The 22,006-nt window shown below is 43.7% G+C and overlaps 1 protein-coding gene across 2 annotated transcripts in view; it reads right to left on the bottom strand.

The window, feature by feature from the left end:
* The window catches only part of DPH6 (diphthamine biosynthesis 6), a 143,050-nt gene that overhangs the window by 17,712 nt on the left and 103,332 nt on the right, over positions 1-22,006 (bottom strand). For both annotated transcript variants that reach the window (XM_040333224.1, XM_040333223.1), the window contains exon 13: positions 16,263-16,499. In XM_040333224.1, coding sequence (XP_040189158.1) covers positions 16,263-16,499 — 237 coding nt within the window. The remainder of the gene's footprint in view (positions 1-16,262; positions 16,500-22,006) is intronic.

Here is a 22,006-nt window from a genome sequence, read left to right as displayed (position 1 = left end):
CCTTAGAACAAAGCTCTCTAAGCAGCACCCGCACAGCGTTGAGATGGTGAATATCTTCATCTTCTTTCTTTCGGGTTCAGGCACTGTGACTGACTGGAGCCATGATGACGTCACTCTCGCACATGCGCGTGGAAGCCGCCAGTCACGGCACAGGGCCCTGAAGAAAAGGCACGGGAGGCCGTTCCTTAAGAGTGCATGGGCTGATGACATAATCGGCGCAGTATACAGTAAATATTTCATAAACGGTGCAACTTTAGAAGATATTTACAGTACCTATGGGTAAGCCTTATTATAGGCTTACCTATAGATACAATAAAACAAGGGGAGTTTACCAGTGGCGGCTCAAAATCTTTTGGAGGCCGCAAACGAAAACAAATAAAAAAATTGCAGCCTCACCGTGCCATCAATTGGCACCACTGTGCCTTGCCATCAAATGCAGTCACTGTGCCATGCCATCAAACGCAGCCACTGTGCCATCAATTGTCACCACTGTGCCATGCCAAACGCAGCCACTGTGCCATCAATTGTCACCACTGTGCCATGCCATCAAATGCAGTCACTGTGCCATGCCATCAAATGCAGCCACTGTGCCATCAATTGTCACCACTGTGCCATGCCATCAAACGCAGTCACTGTGCCATGCCATCAAATGTCACCACTGTGCCATGCCATCAAACGCAGCCACTGTGCCAATTGTTGCCACTGTGCCCTTTAATTGTCACCACTGTGCCCTTTAATTGTCGCCACTGTGCCCTTTAATTGTCGCCACTGATGCCACTGTGCCCTTTAATTGTCGCCACTGTGCCCATTGATGCCACTGTGCCCATTGTCGCCACTGTGCCCATTGTCGCCACTGTGCCCAGTAAAATGCCCCTCCCCCCGCCCGGCACTTACCTTTCTGGGGGTCAGCCATCCTCCTTTCACGTCCCTCGATGTCTTCTCCCGCCCTCGATGACGCTTCAGCCAATCAGCTTACCGGTAACCAGAACCAATTAGCTTACCGGCAACCTGTCAGTCTTATCCAAGAAACGCACCCCCTGTACGTCCCTTAGATAAGCATTCGGAAGCCGTTTACAGCCTAAGGGGTGTATCGGAAAGCCTCTCAGCTAGCCGCTGGCTCTGATAGGCACTTCCACACAGCCAACCAGCTGCCATTATTCTGATAGCCGGCGCTCACCATCCGGCCATCTGAATACATGTACAGTGATACCTCGGTTCACGAACTTAATTCGTGAACTGACTCTGGTCGCGAACCGAATTGGTTGTGAACCGAGGCACATTTTCCCATAGGGTTCAATGTAAATCCGATTAATCTGTGCTGACCTTTTTTTGGGGGTTTTTGAAGCACAAAAATATGAAACAAATTACAATACACATTAGTACAGTATAGTAATGTATATTTTCTTCACAACCTTGCTGTCACCTTTACTACTGCTCTGCACTTTCTTTTTGCCACCATGCTTGTGCTGCACATTCTTGTCACCTGCATTTCCACTTTGCACATTGTCACTTGCATTTCCACTTTGCACATTATCACTTGCATTTCCACTTTGCACATTATCACTTGCATTTCCACTTTGCACATTGTCACCTGCATTGCTGTTCTTGTCACCTTCATTGCTGCTCCGCACTTACAGTACTATAGTACAGTACAGTACTGTATGTGCTAAAAAGCACACCAAAAATCCAAACATCACTTAAAATGTTTGCAGAGTACTCACAGTACTTCTTTCTGTGTGTCTTCTTCTCTCCACGGTCTTCCTACAGGAAGTCACGACCATGTGAGAGCCTGGAAATAGCATTAAAATGGCCGCGGCTCCTGTTCGTGAACCGAGGCGGAGTTCGTGAACCGGAGCATATTTCTATGAACTTTTCTGTTCGTGAACCGAGTTGTTCGTGAACAGAAGCGTTCGTGAACCGAGGTATCACTGTATACTTTTTTTTCTGCGGTAACACTTGCTTTTTATTTACATTTTTTTTTTTTTTTTGAGGATTGGAACAGAGCATCCCAAGTAGAAGAATCTCGCAGTTGCTCCTCTCTTAACAACTATTGATATATTTATCAGCCACACAGACTGCATTGTTTTTAAGGTGTCAACCAGTTCATGGGCTTGAATTGTGAGAAGGAGCTGTATAGCAGAACCACTGCCTAGTACTGGAAAGCAGAAAACATAACTTGTGTACCTAACAAGTAAACATGGTTGCTTCCATGTACATACAGTCAGGTCCATAAATATTGGGACACCGACAATTCTAATCTTTTTGGCTCTAATTAAAACAGTAAACATTATACACATTTGAATTTTTTATTATTTTATATGGTCCATTACACAACTATGGCACACAGTCACCAAAGAAAAGTAATCCTGTTCAGTGCAGCGCTAAAAATCCAAAAGCCTACCTTTATCAAACCAATACCATCCCCGGAGACAACATTTAAATAATTGATAAAGTAAATCAGGGTGGATTTGATTTAAATCAAGTTGATTTAAATCACTAGTAAAAATACTGTATTTAAATCATAATTTTTAAAAAGCAACGGTCATCTCTGGCCAGCAGCGGCTTCTTCTCTGACCCGCTGTTGACTCACCGACAGTCTCATTCACTTTAATGGGACGGCTGGTTATGCAGCAGTGACACAACAAGGTGAGGGATGTGGCGGCAGCAGGTGAGTGGATGCCCGCTAACAGGCGCTACCATGTTGGATCTAAAATTACAGGGGCTCTTTAACCACTTCAGCCCCGGACCATTCGGCTGCCCAAAGACCAGAGCACTTTTTGCGATTCTGCACTGCGTCGCTTTAACTGCAACGTGGCTCCCAAAAGTTGACTCAAATTTTTTTCCCACAAATAGAGCTTTCTTTTGGTGGTATTTGATCACCGCGTGTTGTTTTTATTTTTTGCGCTATAAACAAAAATAGAGCGACAATTAAAAAAAAAAAAAAATATTTTTTTACTTTTTGCTATAATAAATATCCCCAAAAAACAAATATATATAAAAAAATTACTCACTGACAAAGGATGGAAAACATATTAACAATGTAAATGCAGTCTATGTAGAGATGAAAAGCAGAGGAGATGAAACGACAACACACACGATCACTGACAGCTCCTCATAAGGCCCCATTCACACCTGAGCATAGCGGTTTCAGGCAGAAAGTCACACAATTTTACAGCGACTCCTGCATCGTTTTTACCGCGATTTTGTACAGGTCAAAAGGTTACCAATGTAAAAAAACAAAAAAACACCCAAATCTGCCTAAAAAAAAAAAATCCCAGAACTTGTTTGAGCTTCAGGCGTTTTGGAGCTTCTGACGTCAGGCATTTTGGAGTGGAGATGTGAACCAGTTCCATAGAGAATAATAGTTTTTTCCCCTCAAGCGTTTTGTAGCTTCAGGCTTCAAGCTAAAAAACGCTCAGGTGTGAATGGGGTCTTAGGGTGTGGGATTCCCTCAAGAGCAAGAGCTTGATGAAGGGGGCATGGCCTCAGAAACACGTTGCGACCTATCCCCATTCCAGCTTGCTAGTGCATGATCTCCGGTCAGCAGCCTGTGTGAGAGCCATTGACATCGCTGATGCTTGTATTTTTCCTGTGGCGGGTCTGAGCTTGTGCCCTGCAGCCGTCCAACACTTCACCCGAGATTGCTGCCTGCCCATCTGCATGCCACCCCCAGCTCTACATGCTGTACACAGGAAACTTTTTATGTAAGTGATTATGGAATAAACTACTGTTGATTTTTACTCATACTCACCTGGAGCCCCTTTTCCTTTGTTCTTCTCTCCCTACAGGACAATGCTGATAACTCAGAGATCTTTCTAGTTGAAGTGATTGCCACAAGAAAAGCTACAGCGGTCTTTGTAGCACTGACAGTACTAGATTTATACCCCACAGTTGGAGTGGGGTTGGAGTATGGGAAAACGAGTGCAACCCCTTAAATGAATATACAAATTAGTGAATTATGTACAACAGGATGTAGAAAAGGATGAAGCCGACACCCGATCTTTGAAGGTGCTATGTGCTAATCACTGTTCTACAGAACTGTATACACAGTGGGGCTGTCAGAAGAGAGGGCTATAGGAGTCAAAGAGATATCTTATACCGGGAGGTCACCAACCCAAAATATCAAAACTAGGAAAGAAAGACAATGCAAAGGCGTTCCAGGGTGGCCTGCTGGTATTTGCATATAATCAAAAAGGTACACCAAGTATCCTATAAAACATATTATAAGCTTTATTATACCACGTTAAAGTGAGATTAAAAACATGTGCAATTCTTGGTACATCAATAAACCCATCTCATATGAGAAATTACTGTCAAGTGTGTTGATTCAATAATGCGTTTCATGGCCAAATACCACTTCTTTTCGATTTATGTTCACTTATGACAGTTATCCAATAAAAGATCTCTTAATTAAAAACAGATGAATTGTACATTGTAAAGTTCTGGAGTGGAATGAATCAAAAACTGCAGATTATTTAAAAAATGGATACCATTAGTGCCAGCACTTGCATGCAGCTTCATAAAGGAAGGCCAACAGAACTGAACCTGCAGAACCTGATTCTGCAGTTTCGTCTTCTCCAGATGTAGGAAGACTTTGGCTTTAAAAAGTATGCAGAAGACCCAAGTACTCCAAGTGATGTGAGGGAATGAAAGATGATGGCTCAAAGTTCAGTACCCATCCAAAGTCTTAAAAGATTTGCATTGGGATTGACAGACTGGAGTCCAAGACCAGGGAGGACAGTCCAGACTGGAATACCTCTGAGATGAAGACGACCAATAACCAACGCAAGGACTATTGTGAGCACGCTTTGCGGCCACCCTTTGGGGCCAAGGCTAGGCTTAAGAAGAGGGCCATAAACTGATAGTAGTTGTCCCTTGCAGCAAAGCAAAGAAATTGGTAAAATGGAAAGATGAAAATGTGTAAATACTGTACATATCCGTTATGTTAAATAATGTTGTAGCACTGACCCCCGAAGGAGCTGCTGGTTTAATTTGGGCCTGCACTCTACCAATAAACCCCACTAACTTGGCTCAATCCCCTTGGCACAGCTGTGATGCAATGCAATACAATACAATGTAAGACAATACAAAATACCTGTATTATAACCCCAGGATCCACTGACTGCACTTGGAGTGAAAGAAACAGTATGCCACAACAACTGGATACTTAACCAGAGATATATTTTACTGTGAAATATGCAAATAAGTGATTACAGTAATTGTGCTGTCATCCCAACGTAAGACGACAGCACAATTGATTTAAACATATGCTATTTGAAAACAGTATACATAAACATTTTATACCTGGGAGCTCCCCCTACTTTATTAGCTATGCGTGAGATCTCACTTAAAGTACTTGGTCTTGGATCTTCTTTTCTTCGCTAGCTAAAGTGATTTGTAATCCACAGTTTTGAAGAGTCAAATTGAGGTGAAAATGCTCCTGGTGTAACTGCAACAACTATTTAAAAAATCGCTTGAAACGTCAAATTAGATAGGCCTCAAACCTTCTCAGTGTCAGTTTGTCTGCTCCTCTGTTTAACTATAAATCCCAGTGAGGCCTGTATATGAGTCTAACTGCGTGTAAACTTAGCAAACTGTGGGTCATGACCCGCTCACCCACTGGATCGGAGCTCCGGGTAGTAACTTTTGTTCAGGGTCCTATGACTGCAACTTGTTTCTCCGTCAGCTCCGTTCAGCTCCGCTGGATGGATCCGGTTCTCCGATGCTCGGATGAGTGTCTCTTGGTCTCTGCAATCCGGCCACTGTCCTCTAGCTCTCTGAGCTCAGCCTTGGCTCCCTAGCAGCTCGGCATCAGCATCCAGCAGCCTTTGTTTACACTCCTGTCTCCCCTTGTCTCCAAGGCAACCCAAAATCCTCAACCAAACATCTCTCTGCATTACCAGTATTTGGGTCTCTCCTTGTCTCCAAGGCAACCAAAATACTAAACAAAACATCTCTCTGCATTACCAGTATTTGGTCACTAGATGGCTCCAAATACTTAAACATAGCAATGTCCATAGACGTTGTATTAAAGTATGCAAACATCAATATACAAGAATGTCAGCGCTACACTGTTAAAAAAAACTTCAAGATAAAAAGGGAGGTAATGACTGAATAGATTATTTTAGAAACCTTTGATAGTTAACAAAGGTGCAAAGAGTCTTTAATCCAAGTTAAAGTGTTATTAAACCCACAACAGTAAAATCAGTCTGTATATGCAATAAAGCATGCTTGTTATACTCAATATGAGGTAATCCTCTGCATTGGGTAAAAAGGCTGTTTGATCCTGTATGCACAGATCCTCCTCTCTTCCACTGACTCCAAAACAGGTCAGGATAAGACAGAGTTACTGGAGTCAGGCTACACATGCTCAGTTTGGTGTGTATTGCTAGAGAGTTTTCTTATTTTCTTTGGAGTGTGCATGTGATCAGCACTGTCCAGACAGAGGGTCAAGAGTCCTGCATCCTGATAGGACAGCTCAGTGTAGTATGAAAACTCCTGGGTTTAGTAACACTTTAAGGTGAAGGCCTCCTTTGGGTTATAAAAAAATAAAATAAAATCTTTTGGTTGGAAGGACAGGATCAATAATTACCTGGTTCAACAATACCTGAATATTTGAAATAAGGTTCATCCTGTGTTGCCGAGACACCAACAGATGTGAAATTAAAAATTAAGGTGGGAGACTGAGGCAAAACTATACTTTTCAACCTGTGGACAAAACATCCTGCAACCAGGCAGTGGTTATGTAAGTTTCCCAAATATTCTCAAAATTGTCAGATATCTCCACACTTTTGAAGAAACTGGTGGGGGGAACCTTCATGCAGTAGTAGATATTAATCTGTTGGTGTAATTCCTTGAATTGCCAAGGATGTTTAGAACTTTTGAGCCTGCGGGGATGGACGAAAACCTGTAGGTCCAGGAACTTAAGAATTGTTTTTAAGCAATAAAGAAAGATGTTGATCTGTGCGGTTGATCATTAGCTTTATGTAGCTTGAATAAGTGAGTGCTCTTATTGCCCACTGTCCAATAAAAAGCTGAAAAGATAGTCTCCTGTGAAGGGTAAGAACAAGGCCTTCCTACGCTGTTTCTTGGCTGACCAGCATGAAAGCTAGAGTTCCATGCTGATCTGAACAGAAGGAAAAGTCATCTTGGCTATAACTCAAGTAGTGACTTGTAAAAAAAGGTCGATGTGACATCTGGAAAAAGCAATAAATAAGTTAAGTGTTAACTAGGGTTGTCTCGATACCACTTTTTTGAGACCGAGTACAAGTACCGATACTTTTTTTTCAAGTACTCGCCAATACCGATACTTTTTTTTAGTGTCACGTGACAGTGGCGTTTTTTTTTTTACTATTTTTTTTTTTACAGTGAATTTTTTTTTTTTAGAGGGGGGGGGGTGGATTGTCAGTGTGTTTTTTTCTTGTTTATTATTATTTACATTTTATTTTTTAAATTATTTATTGCAATTTTTTTTCTTGTTTTTTAATCAGCCCTGTTGGGGGGGGCTTTGGTGAGATATCAGGGGTCTTAACAGACCTTTGAGATCTCCCCTCTGAGACAGGGAAAGGGACTAGGGACACAGATTCCCCAGTCCCTTTCTCAGCAGCCTCAGCTGCGCTGAAAATGAATGGACAGAAGACAGCCGCTTTTCTTCATTCATAAACTGAAACATTGTAAACACAGTTTACGATGTTTCAGTTATGTGAATGGACAGAGTCAGTAATCACTGACTCTGTCCATTCGGAACAGTAAGGAGCCGGATTTACCGGCTCCTACCTCCGCTCTCCATCCTGACAGTTCCAGGGGGTGGAGGAGTACGGAGGGAGAGAGAAACACAGAGGGGGACACGGAGGGAGAAGGAAACACCGAGGGGGACACAGAGGGAGAAGGAAACACCGAGGGGGACACGGAGGGAGAAGGAAACACCGAGGGGGACACGGAGGGAGAAGGAAACACCGAGGGGGACACGGAGGGAGAAGGAAACACCGAGGGGGACACGGAGGGAGAAGGAAACACCGAGGGAGACACGGAGGGAGAAGGAAACACCGAGGGGGACACGGAGGGAGAAGGAAACACCGAGGGGGACACTGAGGGAGAAGGAAACACCGAGGGGGACACGGAGGGAGAAGGAAACACCGAGGGGGACACGGAGGGAGAAGGAAACACCGAGGGGGACACGGAGGGAGAAGGAAACACCGAGGGGGACACGGAGGGAGAAGGAAACACCGAGGGGGACACGGAGGGAGAAGGAAATACCGAGGGGGACACGGAGGGAGAAGGAAACACCGAGGGGGACACAGAGGCAGAAGGAAACACCGAGGGGACACAGAGGGAGAAGGAAACACCAAGGGGGACGAGGAGGGAGAAGAAAACACCGAGGGGGACACGGAGGGAGAAGGAAACACCGAGGGGGACACAGAGGGAGAAGGAAACACCAAGGGGGACGAGGAGGGAGAAGGAAACACTGAGGGGGACACGGAGGGAGAAGGAAACACCGAGGGGGACACAGAGGGAGAAGGAAACACCGAAGGGGACACGGAGGGAGAAGGAAACACAGAGGGGGACACAGAGGGAGAAGGAAAAACCGAGGGGGACACGGAGGGAGAAGGAAACACCGAGGGGGACACGGAGGGAGAAGGAAACACAGAGGGGGAAGGAAACACTGAGGGGACACGGAGGGAGAGAGACTGCAGCAAAACGGAGGGGGGCTGGAGGACACGGGACAGTCAGCGGTGATCGTGTGTGGGGGAGTTACAAGCACCGATCACCGCTGATTTTAAAGCAGCTAAAAGCCACGGGGAGGGGGGGGTGAAGAGAGAAGAGGAGAAATTACTTTTAAATCTATACAGCGGTGATCGGTGCTTGTAACTTCCCCACGCACTGATCACCGTTGACTGTACAAGTATCGGGTGAAGCATCGGGAGCATTTGCTTGGTATCGGTTCCGATACCGATACTAGTATCAGTATCGGGACAACCCTAGTGTTAACACCAACTGCCCCCAGGTCCCAACTGTAACGGGAGGGCCAGTGGAACCCAGAATCCCTTAGAAAGTATGGGATACTCTTGCTTAAGCTCCCCGTGCACCTCTTGTGTCTAAATCACCCTGTGTCACCCTGTGAGCAAGAAAATAATGGACATTAAGAAAATTTCTTGGACTACTTAAAATGGGACAGTAAACTTTATCTACAATATCTCCCAGGATATATGCCATATTAGAAAGAGTGACTCATTCATACTGTTGGGACATCTACTGTAAGGAGATGCTAGTGTCATCACCTCCAGCCACCTGTCTGTCTGTTATAATGTAAATGAGTCTAGGATAACTTCTAAGGGTCTTTCATTGTGGCTTGTGCCAATTGACCTTGTAATTGTGTGAAGGAGTTCTGTGTTGATTGGTAATAATGTTGATTGTGTCTTCTGAGCTACAAGACGTCAGGTCTAGCCTAAAGGTCATGTCTCTGAGTCATCTTGACTGCTTAAAGAGATTAGTTGATTAGCTCAAGTTAATTAGGTCTGGTCGCAGGTGTATTTTCAGAGTAATACGAGCAGGATATGTATGCACCTCCTCTTCTACTGTATATAAGCCTGTAGTCTTTCAATAAAGATTGATATTCCTGTTTGACAGAGCTTTGTCTCGTAATTGGGGGAGAATTATTTGTATGGGCTTCTTGTTGGGCTGGTTGGAGTGTTGGTAGCTGCCTTTGTGTTCGGGAATGGAATATCCTAAATGACTAACTCCTTTTAAACTTGGGGTGTCGTTACACCTACATAGGGATTTTCACCAAAGTTGGTGACAATATGCTAAGGCAGTGAAACTGATCAAATCACCTGAGCAAAATAATGGTTAGCCTGAAAATATGACCTGTTGAGGGAACTTGAGAAACATTTTCCTACAGAACCAGATATATCTGGCATCTGTGTGTCAGCCTTTAAAAGAAAAAAGGGGCGTGGGTGTTTTTGACTGCTACGATTAGAAGGGGCAAACAATCCTGCCACAAACCCCTGCATAATAGAGGAAAGATCTCTGCAATAAGATTGAACAATGGAAACCCAGAAATGGTCACTACATGCGGACAGTATGGATTGGAGGTTCTTAGGAACACAGGCGCTACAATCTTGTCCCGTGACCAACTCAGCTTGTGCATAGTGCAATTGAGATCCTGAGTATGAGTGTGCAAGCAAGACCCTGTGTATGTGGATCACTAGTGACTGCAGCATGACTGCCCTCTCTGATGGCACCAAACAAGTTGCAGAAGTCAATAAAAATACCCCCACTCACCAGGAGTACCTACAGACCAAAGAGCAAGTCACTGCAGGTAGGGAGCAAAGACTGCAAAGAAATATGCTCTAAATGTTTTCAGAAAGCAATACTGTATATCATATACCTTCAAAGTACAGAGGGAGAGTTTATTGTGGACACATCTTGCATTTATAATTAAATCACACAGGTGTGCTGAAATGTTGAGTTGTAAACCCGCATAGCTTGCAGGGTCTTGCAAAGTTTACAAGCTTTGGTCTCAATCACTTGCAAAATGCAGTGGCTATGCTCTCAGAAAAACTGCTGAATTCATTTTAGCAAGGTTCAGGGCAACAAAAACAGATCTATGTTTTGCACAGGTGCACAAAAATATAAGAGGATAGAAACATCCATTCTTTTGAGGACATTAAAGGATAAGTCCACCCTAACACTAAAATCTCTACAGTCACGATCTAATACTAACCTATCTATTCCTGTAAAGAAGAAATCAGTATACATACCTTTTTTGAAGCCGATCTGGTCTTGAGCAACGGAAGCTCTGCAGAGGACACAGGCGACGACTGGGAAATTAATGGAGAGTGACGTCACCCATAGACCTTCTATGGGGCTTAAGTTGTCGGCTGTGTTCTCTGTGTCCTCTGCACCGCTTCCACAGCGAAGCCGCTGCCGACAGCTCAGCAAGGGATTGGGTCGAATCGGCTTCAAAAAAGATATGTATACTGATTTGGTCAATACAGGGTTAGATAGGTTAGTGTTAGATCATGGATGTCTGTAGATGCAGGGATTTTAGGGTGGGTGGACTTATCTTTTAAACCTTTCACTACAAGGTCTGTACGCTGTACAGACCTAAAAAAGTGCCTGCAGGTGGCCAAGTCCATACGCCATACGGACCTCATTTCTCCCTCTCCTATAAGTTTATGGTCACTTGTCAATGACCATAAGCTTATATCATAATTGTTCAGCAGACAATTCTATAACTCTGATCAGCGGATTACAACCGGCTTATCAGAGTTACTTTCTCCAATGTGACCATTTTTAAAAAAAGCGCAATGTAAACATTTTAATTTTTTGTTATTTATTACCCCATACAGGTTAACTTTTCTATTTAATAGGCATTTTGTAAAATTAGCTGTGTTATCTGCTAATAATGGTTTTAGTGTATTTTTTTGCGATTGTATCGGTTTGATAAACATTTGCGCTAATACTGCGGGGTCCAAAAAATCTGTAGCACCTTCTTTTTATTATAGAGGTTATATGCTGTAAGGGAAAATTAAAACCTTCAGATTTTTTTGAAAAATTTGGATATTTACATTTTTGCGTACGTTCGATTTTCACCATTTTGCAAAAAGATGCAATGTAAAAATTACAAATATTTGTTATTACCTCAATACAGGTTAAGCTTTTATATTTAGTTGGAATTTTGTAAAATGTGCTGTGTATTTATCTGCTAATCATGATTTTAGTGTATTTTTTGTATTCTTAGCAAAAATATTGTTTTTATAAACATTTGCACAAATATCGCGGGACCTTAAAAATCAGTAGCACTTTCTTTTTAATCTACTGGTTATGTGTTTTTAGAAAAATATATGGGTTGGGTGCCTATTACAAACTATGAAAGCAACAAGGAAAAAATGAAAAAATGTGTAAAAATGGAGCACAGGGTTAAGCATAAGTGAGCAGATGGGAGGTGGGAGAGGTTATAGCCAGATCCACAACGAGCGGCCGTAACTTAACTTTTCCTATTTAAGTTACACCGCCGCAAAATCTCTACCTAAGTGCCCGATCCACAAAGCACTTACCTAGAAATTTTCAGCGGTGTAACTTAAATCCGTCCGGCGCAAGGCGGGCCCAATCTAATGGGGCGAGTCCCATTTAAATTAGGCGCGCTCCCGCACCGGACGTACTGCGCATGCTCCCGACGCGATTTTCCCGACGTGCTTTGCGCGAAGTTACGTTGCGCCGAGTTTTGTGAATCGCGTCGGGTAAAAAAAGTTGCGTTGGGAAAAAAAAGAGATGCGGCGGGAAAAAAAAATGTAAAAAAAAATTTGACAGCGTCGCGGGAAAGAAGGGTATACTTTTACAAGGTGTACTAACTTTACACTTTGTAAAAGTAGCCCTATCTTTGCGTTTGCAAACTAACAACTTACGGAGACTTCACGAAGGGAAACCGCTTCGTGGATCTCCGTAAGTGCTAATTTGCATACCCGAAGCGGAATTTCGACGAGAAATGCCCCCAGCGGCGGCCGCGATACTGCATCCTAAGATGCGACAGTGTAAAACTATTACACCTGCCGGATCTTAGGGATATCTATGCGTAACTGATTCTATGAATCAGTCGCATAGATAGAAACAGGGATACGACGGCGTATCAGGTGATACGCCGGCGTATCCCTTTTGTGGGTCTGGCCCTATGTGCCTAATATATTTTTCTCCTGCAGGTAGCAGTCTAACCCCTTGGTTGCTTATTATTCATAAAGCTGCATCCTTCGATGAGAGAAAACACAGTTTAAAGCGGGGTTCCAACCACAATTCACATTTTTTAAATGCATGTCCTTTAATCATGCGTTTTTATAATATAAATCCGGTCACTTACTATTTTACAATCCGCCACCGCTCCGCATAGTTATTAAAAAAAGATAGTTTATAAAACTATGTCCACACCGTTGTCATTTTGCTTGTGGGCACTGTGAAGCCCATAAGCACTTACTTCCTGTATATCTTGGATGGGGAGTTATAATGGGGAAGCACACTGCATCCTGGGAAATGACACACATTTCCCAGGAGCATTAGCGTGCTGAGGAGCCAAGGGAGATGATTTCAGGCAGATTTTGTGGGACCGCATAGCAACAGGCATTTCCAGGTGAGTAAAAATTTTTTTGGGATGGAAACGTCACTTTAACCACTTGCCGTCGCCGCACCGTCATTATACGTCCACAAGGTGGCTCTCCTAGGCGAGACCACGTAAATGGACGTCCTACCTTTTAGCCGCCGCCGGAGGCGCGCGTGCGCGCCCCCCGCTCGCCCCCGACTCCCGTGCGTGTGCCCGGCGGGCGCGATCGCCGCCGGGCACACGCGATCGCTCGGTACAGAGCGGGGAACGGGAGCTGTGTGTGTAAACACACAGCTCTCGTTCCTGTCAGCAGGGGAAATGCTGATTTTCTGTTCATACAATGTATGAACAGAAAATCAGTGTTTCCCCTAGTGAGGCCACCCCCCCCCCCCCCCCACAGTAAGAACACACCCAGGCATACTTAACCCCTTCCCCGCCCCCTAGTGTTAACCCCTTCACTGCCAGTGGCATTTTTATAGTAATCTAATGCATTTTTATAGCACTGATCGCTATAAAAATGCCAATGGTCCCAAAAATGTGTCAAAAATGTCCGAAGTGTCCGCCATAATGTCGCAATACCGAAAAAAAAATCGCTGATCGCCGCCATTACTAGTAAAAAAAATATTAATAAAAATGCCATAAAAATACCCTCTATTTTGTAAACGCTATAACTTTTGCGCAAACCAATCAATAAACGCTTATTGCGATTTTTTTTACGAAAAATATGTAGAAGAATACGTATCGGCCTAAACTGAGGAAAAAAAATGTTTTTTTATATATTTTTGGGGGATATTTATTACAGCAAAAAGTAAAAAATATTAATTTTTTTCAAAATTGTCGTTCTATTTTTGTTTATAGCGCAAAAAATAAAAAACGCAGAGGTGATCAAATACCACCAAAAGAAAGCTCTATTTGTGGGAAAAAAAGGACGCCAATTTTGTTTGGGAGCCACGTCGCACGACCGCGCAATTGTCTGTTAAAGCGACGCAGTCCCGAATCGCAAAAAGTACTCTGGTCTTTGGGCAGCAATATGGTCCGGGGGGTAAGTGGTTAAGGACTTATTTAGAACTATAAATAGCTCCCCCTAGCAAATATGTCTGCTGGCTTAAAAGCTGCCGTCACAGCTTGCTTGTGGCTGCTCACCGAATACTACATTTGCCTGGTGCACATTCATCCAAATATAAATATGTTGACTATGACTGTGGCATGCCAGGCAAATGCAGTCAAATGCCACAAGGTATTCACTGTATCAATTTCACATAAACAGAACCTATAATGTTTAAGGGTGTCTACTGGCTTTTATCCCACTGTTTCTGGTGTGTGTAAAAGTGCTTCTTGGTTTTAAATATCCACCTCATTTTAAATTGATAGCCCACATTTTATTTAGTTCTTAGTTACGCATTAATAGATTCCCCATTGAATTACCTATCCAAAACTAGTCTTGAAAAATGTGTTACAAGGCAGGCCTCTGTTAAATTTTTGGTACAGAGTAGAATGGTAGTGTATTACTTAAAGTGATTGTAAGACAACCCATTCAGTTTAAAATAGAAATTAAAAGGCATTTTTTTTTTATAAATGATCACATTCCCTCTGTTCTCAGCTGCATAAGAGCTGGGAGAGGAGAAGCAGCAGCACACTGATTTTCCTAGTGAATGGCGGCAGCACAAGTCTGATCATTTGAGGAGAGCAAACCAAGTTTCCAGCACAGCTAGAGAACAGACCACTGTGTGTACATGGTACAGCAGGCTCATATCATATCAACCACACCCCGCCTGACCTGACAGCCAGGCGGGGGATCAGTTATCCTGACTGGGCATCCCATGACGTCCAGCAAGATAAGCCTCTCGGGCGCGCAGAGCCGCGATCGGTGGTGTGGTGTGTCGCTCCAACGCACCACATCTCTGATCTCGGTAAAGAGCCTATGATGTAGGCTCTTTACCACATGATAAGCTGTGGCCAATCAGCTTTCCTCCGTTCGCACTCACAAGGCACGAGTACAGAAGAGCTGATCAGCGGCTCTCCTGATGGGAGGGGGGGGGGGTTGTCCTGCGCTGATAATCAGCACATTGATTAGCAGCGCAGTGCCACCGATCATTGCCACCTATCAGTACCGCCTATTAGACTTGCATATTAGGCCCCGTACACACGACCGAACATGTCTGCTGAAACTGGTCCGCGGAACAGTTTCAGCAGACATGTTCGGTCGTGTGTACGGCCGATTGGACAGGATTCCAGCGTACATTTGCCCGCCAGACCGTTTTCGAGCGGGCAAATGTTTCTAAACTTGCTTAGAAACATGCCCGCTGGAATCCTGCCCGTCGGACATGTTCGGTCGTCTGTACAGACTTACCGTACATGTCCGAGCGGTCGCCATCCCTCGCATGCGTCGAATGAATTCGACGCATGCGTGGAAGCATTGAACTTCCAGGGCCGCACACGTCACCGCGTATCGTGTATGCGCGGATTTCTGTATGATGGTGTGTACAGCCATCATACAGAAATCTCTGGGCGGGCATGTACGCTGAAAACGGTCCGGCGGACCGTTTTCATCGTACATGTTTGCCCGTGTGTACGAGGCCTTAGTGGCACCTCATCAGTGCCTGTCAGAGCAGCATCATCAGCACCCATCAGTGAAGGAGAAAAAATTTATTTTTTCAAAAATGTCGGTCTTTTTTTAGCAAAAATAAATAAAAATCCAGTGGTGATCACATACCCCCAGAAAAAAACTATTTGGGAAAAAAATGACAAAAATTTAATATGGGAAACTGTCATTCAAAGTGGGACAGTGTGCCGCTAAAAGCTGGTCTGGGCAGGAAGAGGGTGAAAGTGCCCGGTATTGAAGTGGGTAAAGACAAAAACCACACGTAAAAGCAAATTACTAAAATGGAAAACCCGCTTTATACATGCCTGTTATATCTTCTACTTCTGGTATAGCCCTTAGCAATCAATGTTGTAGGTTCCTTCTAGTTAACAGCCTCCTGTGACTCACTGGTTACTGAACTAATTAATGCATAAAGGCAGATTACTATAATTATGAAATTAGCGGAATTGTTTAAACAGATTATTTTGAATCTGCATATAGATTATATGCATTCCGGCCACTGCTACAAACATAACAAGTAAAAGGCAAAAAAAAAAAAAACTCGCATGAATAAAAATGAAAGCTTCTGACCTGGTGTTTAAATGATTCTTTCCATGCTTCTAGGGCTGTGTGTATGTAGGAGTTCTGTGTCACATAGCACTGAGCAACCATCACATGCCTCAAAGAAGTACCAGGGGCGACAGCATCCAAGACTCTTTCAACGTGGCGCAAGGAGAGATGACTTTCAGCTAGAATTCCTCCAGGAACCAGCTGCATGGTGCATGGCTTCAATGCAATCTGTCCAGCACAGAACACGCCACTGCCAACCTTTTAAAGTAAAAAAACACAACAAACACTATAAAAGACATAATTTGAACATGTTCTTTTCAACCTTGCACAATCTTACACAATCACCTGTTCAGGTCTCTAAAGACCAGCATTTGACAAATCAGACTTTACAATTGTTATTGAATCATTCTGCAGAACACCATATTTAGGACTATATATGAATATATGAATTGGAAAAGTGAAACAAAGCACCATGGTAGGATATAGTCATTTCTGCAGCCTGACAGCAAGGGATGGGTGAAACTGTCAGCAGAATAGACAATCTGGTAATTCAGTAGCCATCGTGGATAAAAATGTCAAGTATTTCAACCATGTCTTTCTTTTTTTTATTTTATTTTAAGTGTATTTTGTTCGTGTACTCGAGAGAGGAGCCGGACTGCAGGAGTTGGGAGTAGGCAGGCCTCCCCCAGAGGCAATCTGCCACCTTTCTCCATGCCCCGGGTGGCAATGGCGGGTGTGTGAGGGGGTCCTCCCACACAGCCCGCCCTACCTGCTCAGCTTTGAAGCCCAACGGGGCAGAGGGACTCCCTATAAGGGAGTGAGAGGATTTAGCCCGCTCAACCAGCCCCGTTAGTCCTTCGCCTCTCTTTTTAGACACCGCATGGTCAAAGTGCGTGCATGTTAACCCAATTTCGAGTGCGTGCGTAAGTGTGGTGGTTTTTGTGGGAGGGGGATGGGCGTACTAAGCGCAGGCTTACCTCGCATAGCACACCCCACCAGGAGCCGGGCTGAGACCACCAAACTCAATTCACATGTAGCCGAGACCGGGATCCGAACCCCTAGCTGCAGAGGTGAATGGCTTGTCAGCCAACCATGTCTTTCAATACACAGGGACTGACAATAGGTGTTCCCCTAAAGCAGACTCCAGACAAAACAGATGAAATTCATATATGGGACGTGTTTTACCTGCCAAATGTATTTTATTTTCTGTCTGTACAATCCTGGGATTTACCCAGCTCCGTTACACAGCACAGCCTAGTTTGACAGAAGAAGGGACGCGACCTTCACTGCTGCAGTTTCGCTTACAGGAATATTCTGCACCCCTACCCCTGCCCCGTGGATGGACAGTAAAAGATGAAGCACCACACAGATGAGTTCATCACTCTGTCTGTCCCCTTCTATTAGCATGCCCCTGCAGCACACACGCAATTCATTTTGCTCTTTGCTGTACAGTAACTGCAAGAGGCTGAAAGCAAGTCACACTAATGTACTTACACTGCCTGCAATTTAAAAAAAATATATGTATTCATAATAACAGATCCGATTCCTATGCACACGTCCTCTATAGGCACAGTCATAGTGCAAGTACATCCTTTTGAATGATTCAAAATTTTAAAAGACATTTCAGAAGTATACTGAACTAATGATGTAGGGAAGGCCTAAACCCCTTCCCCCATTATTGCTGCATTTCTATTGGACCCATTTTATCTAAAAAATAAATAAAAGCCCTTCAGCCTACACTTTAAGGTTTTGGATTGAGCAGTAAAAGGTTAGCCCTGCTGACAAATCTAAATAGCTTTTTCTAGCCATAAGCAAAGGTTCGCACTGACAGAGGGAATGAAATTGTGCGAGTTCAGCTGAACTTGCACGATTTCATACCCGCATGTCAGTCCAACTTCAGAGACATTTGTGCGGGTTCCTGCACAGGCGTCTATACAAATCGCACCCTGAAGTTGCCAAAAGTAGTACAGAAACTACTTTGGGAATCGGTGTGGCGCCGCAAGATCGGCAGAGCACCAATTCGGATAGTGCCATTACCAGCAATAGCTGCCGATTTGGCATGTGATTTGACATGCCAAATTGCTTCAATGTGTACCTAGGGCATGAGAAGATTTGAGGTATAAGTATCAGTGGAATGCCCTCCATCCTCAATCCTGCAGAATTTAGAAGGAGGAGAAGTTTCAGGAGAGGAAAGTCGTAGGTACTGATCCCACTGAGCCACCACAATATCCACCATTTCCACCAGAGGATTTCTGTAGCTAAAAACAAACCTGTCTAGTTTGTTGGCGAACCTGGAGGTCCACATTCTGCACTCCCCACCTGTGATACAGGTTTTAGAGCACCTTCGGGTGTAGGGACAATTCTTTTGGGTGCATGGGGTTGCCAGCTGTGGAAAATTGGCTGCCAATTCTCCACATCTAGAATGTAAATTGTGAAAAAAGCTGGAAATTGTGGTTCTGCCTTTCGACAGAATTTTTTCTACCCCTCTTACCACAGCCAGACTTCTGGTTCCTCTCAAATTGTTGAGGTACACCACTGCTGTGGAAATTTCCAACTGAATACTAATCGGATCACCCTCCAAGTTTGGGTGTTCAGCACTGTGGGGGCAAGCAAATCAACATAAGTTCCAGAATGTTTATCAGCAGATGGGTTTCCTCCAATGATCAAGTCCCCTGCACCGACAAAGTACCCAGAAACTCCTGCTAAGCCCCACAGGCTGACATCCGTTGTGAGGATCTTCCAAGAGATCGGAAGAAAGAACTTCTCCTGGATCCCTGACCACCAAGCAAGAGATAACCTAGTTTTTGTGGTGAATCGATATATCCAAGGACTGGACAAACTTGTGCCACAATGATAGCATTTTGAGTTGTAGGGGAACTCTCATGCAGATGCAGGTGACTCCTGCACCAAAGGTTCCGAGGCCAGGGGAAGAAAAACTCTGACTTGAGCTGCGTCTAGGATAAGACTTAGATACAATTGATGACTGTTCTAGAGCTCACTTCTGAAGGTTCAGGACCCAGCCAAACCTTTGCAAGGTCTAAACAGTTTGGTGTACAATGCTGAAGGTACAGCAATGGTCAGAACTACAGATTTAAAGATGCATTAATTAATTTAATCTGCAAAAAAAAAAAAGCAAACGGTTTGGGCTGACAGTGGGGAAATAGAATTCTAGGAGACATCACTAGTGGGATCATCAGCAGAAGGAAGGAGGTCCTGATTCTACTATATTGAGCTTTAGTTAGACCTCATTTAGAAAACTGTACCCACCTCTGCAGACCTCACTTCCAAAGATACGAGATAGAATGAGCGAAAAAGATGGGCAACAAAAAGGGCATAATTTTTTTATTTTTCTTTGATGTCCTAGCAGGTCAGCGTGGGGCTAGCACATAGGCACTAGTTAATTTATTTTCTAAAATGTATGCTTTAAAGGTTTCAAATCAGATTATTTACTTACTTAGGAAAATACTGTGCAAATGTGCCATTTCGTTATATATTGCTCTTTCTAATTTATTCATGGGTCCAAGTTTGTTATACATACAGTTCAATTTTGTCAATGAAATAAACACAACTAATGAAACCTCGCTACAATTATATTTTATTCATCAGTTCTCCCCCAAACATTAATAGTCAAGGTGCACAGCAGGACTTTAACTTATATCTGCATACATTTTCAATCAATTCCAGTCGCTTCCGGCACAGAAGGGATTAGTAACAGCACACACTATAAGAATACCCTATGGGTGGACAGAAATCCTCTAATTTCTTCCGCTTACAGCCCTCCTTTCTGACCCTGTATAGATCAGCTGTCTGTAACTACCTCTGATCCACGTCAATACTCAATAACCTGAAGCCAACATATAAATGCAGTGCAACGTCTGAAGCACCTGCCCTTATTCTGGGGTCAAAGGACATCCAATATTCAATAGGAAGACCAACATTTTCCCTTCATCTGGCTTTATCTGACTGCAATGGAGTGTGGGCATCTCTCTGAATACCGAGTTATAACCCAAAACTGCTCTACCTGCATGTTGCCAGTCATACCCTGCTGTTAATATTGCCATAATAAAGGGGGCATAAAACACACACTGCAGTTAGAAGTAAAATTCCACTTTAGTGGAGAAAAAATAATAATCTCCAGGCCAGTTATACATGGTAAGTATTTTAGCAAGTTCATTGCAGATTCTTATCTTCTTTGAGCATTGAGACAGGCTACTACTCTAACTATAGAAGCTAACAGGATGGTTTGCTTCTATAGTAAAGTTTTTATTTACTATTGAATGGTGGCCAAACAGATGCAGATCTGATCGAATCATTCTTCACAGAACGGAACAGTATGATCAAATCTATAAAACATACTTTGCACATTTTAAGCAAAACCAAATCGATTTCATCAAACGTATTCAGATTATTCTGGGATTAAAATCTGATCACATGAAAGTAGATAGATTGGTATTATTGTTTGCATGGGACACCGAATAAGGCCCCGTACACACAACCGAGAAACTCGACAGGCAAAACACATCGTTTTGCTCGTCGAGTTCCTTGTTCGGCTGTCAGAAAACTCGTTGAGCCAAATGTTCCCATTGCCCAACGAGGAAATAGAGAACATGCTATCTTTTTGGCTCGACGAGTTTCCCGACGAAAAGTGTACACACGACCGGTTTTCTCGGCAGAATACATTTCCCATCGAGTTTCTTGCTGAATTCTGCCGAGAAAACCGGTCGTGTGTACGGGGCCTAAGCTTTTCCATCTTCCGATCACATTTTATTTTTGGACAGTAAATTGTGATCACAAATACAATTATATAAAATAGTTCCATGTACAGTCACCATACCAAGTAGAAAAGCCCATAAAAATTCACAGCAGCTGAAATGTCGTCTAACTAACTATGTTAGTTCTTCAGTGAAATTGCACAGCAGCGTCGTCATCTTTTGGATAAAGAAGTCTTGGATGGATGGGTATTTTTAAAGTGATAATCAAATGAAAGCCCTATTCCAGCTAACACATGTTAAGCAGTTACATCAACAGTTTATTTTATTATTTCTTTGTTACAGGTATTTATATAGCGTCGACAGTTTACACCGCACTGTACATATTGGGCCAGATTCACAGACAGCGGCGTATGTTTAAGCGGGCGTAGTGCATCTCATATGCGCTACGCCGACGTAACAGAGAGACAAGACCAGTATTCACAAAGCACTTGCTCCCTAAGTTACGGCGGCGTAGCGTAAATGGGCCGGCGTAAGCCCGCCTAATTCAAATTAGGAAGGTAGTGGGCGTGTTGTATTAAAATTAACCGTGACCCCATGTAAATGAATGGCCGAATGAACGGCGCATGCTCAGAATCACGTCGCATATACTCCCTAAGATACGACGGCTCAATGCGTACAACGTGAACGTAACCTACGCCCAGCCCCATTCACGTACGACTTACGTAAACAACATAAAATACGACGGCTGTTCCGACGTCCATACCCTAACATGACTTACCCCTGCTTTAGGTGGGATAACTTTACGCCGGACGTACGCCTTACGTAAACGGCGTAGCTTACTGCGACGGGCGCAAGTACATTCGAGAATCGGCGTATCTAGGTCATTTACATATTCGACGCGTAAATCAATGGAAGCGCCCCTAGCGGCCAGCGTAAATATGCACCAAAGATACGGCGTAGGAGACTTACGTCGGTCAGATGGAGACAGAATTCAGGCGTATCTGGTTTCAAGAATACAGCGCATCCGTGGACTTACGCGGTGTATAAGAAGAT

Source organism: Rana temporaria, chromosome 13 (assembly GCF_905171775.1).
Source record: "Rana temporaria chromosome 13, aRanTem1.1, whole genome shotgun sequence".
NCBI classification, from domain to species: Eukaryota; Metazoa; Chordata; class Amphibia; order Anura; family Ranidae; genus Rana; species Rana temporaria.
The sequence above is the reverse complement of the archived record's forward strand: the minus strand, read 5'-3'. Positions and strand labels throughout refer to the sequence as shown.